Source organism: Abramis brama (genome assembly GCF_963993115.1).
Source record: "Abramis brama genome assembly, chromosome: 3".
Taxonomy (NCBI): domain Eukaryota; kingdom Metazoa; phylum Chordata; class Actinopteri; order Cypriniformes; family Leuciscidae; genus Abramis; species Abramis brama.
In genome coordinates, this window is record NC_139965.1 from 12,760,475 (window position 1) to 12,766,474 (window position 6,000).

General features: G+C 38.9%; 1 protein-coding gene across 1 annotated transcript in view; it reads right to left on the reverse strand.

Moving 5' to 3' along the window:
* fgf11a (fibroblast growth factor 11a) overlaps positions 1 to 6,000 on the reverse strand; it is a 63,093-nt gene that overhangs the window by 56,035 nt on the left and 1,058 nt on the right. The window contains exon 1 of the mRNA XM_084110280.1: positions 5,531 to 6,000. This exon is cut by the window's right edge and continues 1,058 nt beyond it. Within this exon, the coding sequence (XP_083966406.1) occupies positions 5,531 to 5,723 (193 nt within the window). The 5' untranslated portion in view covers positions 5,724 to 6,000. The remainder of the gene's footprint in view (positions 1 to 5,530) is intronic.

Genomic DNA, 6,000 nt, shown 5'->3' on the forward strand with positions numbered 1-6,000 from the left:
CTGTGTTCAGAGTTGCTCTTCTGTGTTCAGAGACGCTCTTCTGTGTTCAGATGCTCTTCTGTGTTCAGAGACGCTCTTCTGTGTTCAGATGCTCTTCTGTGTTCAGAGACGCTCTTCTGTGTTCAGTGACGCTCTTCTGTGTTCAGATGCTCTTCTGTGTTCAGAGACGCTCTTCTGTGTTCAGATGCTCTTCTGTGTTCAGAGACGCTCTTCTGTGTTCAGATGCTCTTCTGTGTTCAGAGACGCTCTTCTGTGTTCAGATGCTCTTCTGTGTTCAGAGATGCTCTTCTGTGTTCAGAGACGCTCTTCTGTGTTCAGATGCTCTTCTGTGTTCAGAGACGCTCTTCTGTGTTCAGTGACGCTCTTCTGTGTTCAGATGCTCTTCTGTGTTCAGAGACGCTCTTCTGTGTTCAGATGCTCTTCTGTGTTCAGAGACGCTCTTCTGTGTTCAGATGCTCTTCTGTGTTCAGAGTTGCTCTTCTGTGTTCAGATGCTCTTCTGTGTTCAGAGTTGCTCTTCTGTGTTCAGAGACGCTCTTCTGTGTTCAGATGCTCTTCTGTGTTCAGAGTTGCTCTTCTGTGTTCAGAGACGCTCTTCTGTGTTCAGAGACCCTCTTCTGTGCTCAGAGACGCTCTTCTTCAGGTCTTGGTTGTAACGAGTGCTTATTTGAGTTACTGTTGTCTTTCTATCAGCTGAACCAGTCCGATCATTCTCCTCTGACCTCTGGCATCAACAAGGCTTTTTCTCCCACAGAACTGTCGCTGGATATTTTCTCTTTTTTGGCCCATTCTCTGTAAATCCTTGAGATGGTTGTGTTTAAAGTCCCAGTAGATCAGCAGTTTCTGAAATACTCAGACCATCTGGCACCAACAACCACGCTGCATTCAAAGTCCCATAAAACATCTCTCCATTCAGATGCTTAGTTTGAACTTCTTTCCTGTTGTCTTGATCATATTTCAACAGCTAATTACTTAAACAAGTGAAACTTTATTGAGTGGTCAACCCAAGGCATGACAGACAGAATAAGACAGAAAAAAACACAGCAGAAATAAAAAGTAAGGATGTTTGTGTAAGATGCTCTTATTCAGAATCAGACAAGGAACTACAGAAGTAGACAGCACTCATGAAGTACGCACTAAGCAGGCAGTTGTGTGTTGACAGGTGAAACTGTGCTTTAGAGGAGGCTACACTATATAAGTGCTCTCTCTCTCTGATCCTCTCCATCAAAAGGCAGGCAAAATCATCCAGTCACCGTTATCATAACAGAAGCACAAGATGTGATCTTTACTGCAGCCGCCCGAACTATACATACCACCCCAAACTGACCGAAAACATTTCTTCCTTTACTGCGCCAAATACCACCAACCGCCTCCATTTCTCATAGATGTGATTACCGCTTGGCATGAGGCACTTTGCGGCAGCAGATGCCGCGTTACGGGACTATGGTTTCCATGACAATTACTGTGATTTACTTGAGATACACATGTCATAAATGTCCCACCCTGGCACACACACACACACACACACACACACACACACACACACACACAGCTGGGCCCTAAGGAAGGATGGGACCCTCAAGAGAGCGGATTTAGTGAATGACTGAATGAATATACTGTACTGTATGGGTCCAGGCTTGAGAGAAGTCAGTGTATTCCAACTTCTCTTATTTTATGTATACACAAAATGCCATCAGTATCATATTTTTATTTTATTTTTTATTTTATACAATGTATATATAGAATATAATTAAAATAATCTAATGATTTTAAAAATGAATGGCTTAATGCATATTCATTACTTTCTAAGAACAGAAAACTATATATATATATATACTATATATCTATATCTATATATATATATATATATATATATATATATATATATATATATATATATATATTTATATATATATATATATATATATATATATATATATAGAGAGAGAGAGAGAGAGAGAGAGAGAGAGAGAGAGAGAGAATTCCCATTGATTTCCAAGTATTTCCGTATTTCCTGCAAACTGCTTAAGTTTCTCCCAAGGTACATGTACCCCAGGTTGGCAATGGGTCTAGTCTATAATCTAGTCCAAAATGAAGCCTAGCGAGAAATACTATCCAGGTCTCATCTGTACTTCTAAATAAGCAACGTAAGCACAAAGGCAAATATTCCTAGGCAGTTCTTCAAACCATTACTTGCTCTGTTTGAAATGTGCCATGGGAAGCTCACTGTTCTATTTTAAAATCGCATTTAATGTTCCTTCAGGCCATGCAAGCTACAGTACTTTGCATTAAAAATAAAGTGTATTCTTTATAAATTACCCATTTACTCTGATGAAATTCTTCCCATCTTTTAACCAGAAATCCAGAGGGGCCATGAGGTTAAATCAGTGTTGTTATTATTATAACTGAAACTAAAAGTAAAACATAAAAATAAAAAAACATTTTTGTTACTAATAAAATCTAGCAGTTAAAAAACAAAACCGCATGAATTGTTTTGCGGAAGAACATTGTTTTGGTTGTGCTTCGTCTGTGTGACTGTGCGGATGAATATGATTATACTGCTCATAAAACATTCACTATACACTCTAAAAAATGCTGGGTTGCTTTTTCAATTTTGGGTCAGATATGGACAAATCCAAATGTTGGGTTAAAAATGTAATTAAAAAATTTAACCCAACGGCTGGGATTGTCCATATTTGACCCAAAGTCAGGTTGAAACAACCCAGCATTTTTTAGAGTGTAGGCTTAAGAGATATAACCAGTTTAGACATTTTTTTGGACATTTACATTTATGCATTTGGCAGACGCTTTTATCCAAAGCGACTTACATTGCATTTCAAGGTACACATTTACATTCTTATCAGTTCTTGCTTTCCCTGGGAATTGAACCCATGACCTTGGTATTGCAAGCACCAACGCTCTACTGTTTGAGCTACAGGAAGGCTAGATGGAAAGGATCTCAAGCTGACTAGCTGAAGATATTACTGTATCTTTACCCATTAATACACACGGCACTTCCTTGAAAATAAATTCCAGCACAGCGCTACAACAACCATAATGAAATGAGCCTTCACAATAGATAATGCTTTATAATTAACTCTGTTGGAGAGATACATGGCGATTTATCTGTTCAATAAAATATTTTACTCCCCTGTTGAGTAATAAAAACACCATCATCGCTTTTACAACATTTTTATTCAATCAGTTCTTGCCATCCCCAGAAAGCCAAGCCAGTGTTGATTCTTGTTGTATTACGAGCTCTGTCTCGTGCTCTTTCTCCAGCAGACTCTCCTCTGTTCGGCGTTTGTTTAAAACAAGTGATTCTTGGAGGATGGAGATTTAACTGCTCAATGTCAACCTTTCTCACTCGTAAAACTAACCTCTGCCACTCTCACACCAGACACGCGTCAAAGTAGGCGGAGAAACTTCTCTATATTTACGGATGTGACGAGACACACACGAGCGAGTGACGGATATACACAATTTCCCACACAAACCATCCTGACATGTCTAAAATATAAACACTTATTATAGGCGTACCGTAGTGAATCAGGACAAAAACACGTTTCAGAAGAAGGATTGATTGATGATGGATGGATATATGGATGGATGGATGGATGGATGGATGGATGGATGGATGGATGGATAATTTGATATAAATTATATACCTTTAACTTACCAAAAAAAAAAAAAAAAACTGAATTAAAAATTAAAAACTATATAGACAATTAAAAAAAAATTAATTGTAATATACAAAAATCTAATGTAAATATGAAATCTAAGTCAAAACATTAATAAAAACTATAATAGTATGTGAATGATCCTAAAATGACACTGAGTCAAATACATGCTGTGAAATCATATTCATTCAGCCATAAACAAAATCATATAGGCTACTATATACTATATATAAAAAATAAAATAAAAATCTCCTCATTTCTGTATTTCACTTCTGCTCCAGATTTTATACTAATGTAAATTATACTTAATATTGTGGCTCTTAAGACAAAAAACCTTAGTAACTTTGGAAAAAACATCTGCTAGATGAAAATATGTAAATGTCAATTTAGCAATTGTCCACTTGTCCAAATTCTAAAGTGCATGTTTCCATAGCGTAAATCTAAATTATGCTTCTGTTTTATGAATAAAAAATACTTTTCATAAAGCTGATTTGACTGTACTCAAAAGAGGAAAAAGGGTGTTTGCAAACTGCATCATGATCCCTCAGGAAAGATTAAGAAAGACACAAAAACTGTCTGATGTGGTTCTGTTCCACATCTGTTCTCTCATGATATCTTAAAATAAAAGCCGCAAGCCTCTCCGGTGAAGTGATTTACTCAGAGAGGGTAAATGTCTCATTGGGGGTTAATTATGTAAACATATGACCCACACACAAAGACACATACAAACACATGGTCTCTAAGACAGAGACACAGAGGGGAGGGAAAGACTGGAACCGCTCATCGTAAATGAGGCCGTGACGTTTTTATGTGCGTGGAAAGGATCGTGTATCGAGTTGGTCGGTGGTCGTAAATTAACAGGTGTTGTCAAAAGCAGTACAGAGACATGCAGCGAAATGATCAGAACGATTACAAAGCTCTGGATCCCAGACTCACTATATCAACAAACGCTCTTCAGTAGAGACTAGACGAGTCAACCTTCAAAGTCTCAAGGATAACATTCAATCATACACACTGTGACACAGTGGAAATGTCCATTCTTAAAGTGACAGTTCAGCCAAACATGAAACATGCACTCACCCTCACCTCGTTCCAAACCTGTATGACTTACTTTCTTCTGTTAGATATTTTGAACAACTGTTTTTGGCACACAGTGAAAGTTAATGGGGTTAGAAACAACATTGAACCCCACAGACTTTCATTGAATGGACAAAACAAAATGTGTCCCACAGACAAAAGAAAGCCAAACAATGACATGATGGTGAGTAAATGATTTATTAAATTTGGTTAATGTCATACAAACAGCAAGGTTTAGTAAACCCAATCGGTTTAGTTCTGATCAATCCTTTATTTTCTGAACAGTCAACAAAGGCCTTTAAAGGAAAAGTTCACTTAAAATGAAAATTCTGTCTTCATTTACTCACCCTCATGTTGTTCACCTGTATGAATATGAATAGTAGGAAAAAAATACAATGGAAGTCAATGGGGTCCATTATCTGTTTGGTTACCAACATTCTTCAAAATATCTTCTTTTGTTTTCAGCAGAAGAAAGAAATTCATGCAGGTTTGAAACGACCGACTTGAGGGCGAGTAAATGAGCATTTTCATTTTTAAGTGAACTATTCCTTTAACTGTCACTATCTAGTATGTCGCCCAAACAGCCTCATTCGTGAACTACCATGATCTCGGATGTCCTTCAAAACCAATATTTCATTAGTCAACACATCATTACTTCTTAAGTCTGTGTCATGCTTTGCTAATGCCACCCTCACTATTTGAAGTGGATAGACTTAGAATAGAGCAGGACTTGGCCGATTTGAAGATTGGTTTAGGGTGTTTTGGACAACTCACCGGGTCTTTTTTCCAGCTTTCTTCCTCGGCTGCTGCAAAGCCGGACTTTGGAGATGAGGATGAGGATCTGTTTCTGGCAGAGCGACTTGTTGCTCTTGGGACAAGGCTTGCGTTTGTTGGAGACCTGCCGGTTGGCCTGGGGGTCCTTGACTTCCCTGCGCTGTCGGATCAGCGAGCTGGCGAGGGCAGCCATTTTGCTGTGCCCCGCTCACAGTGGGCCGCCCACCTGTCCGATCACCCAGGGCCACGTAGAGGAGCAGGAGACGGCAGGTGTTCGGTCTCCCACTACAGCCCAGGTCAGAATGCGTCACAACTTGCAGGATGCGGAAACAAAAAGAGCCGAAACACTTGTGAAGTTCACAATAAACTTTGTTTCTTTGACTCTCAAAATAGTCCCCGGAACGCAAAATTCCTGGTGCTGTGATTCCGATGAACGGCAGCTGTCGTTGTCGGGATTGTTTGCTGTATTT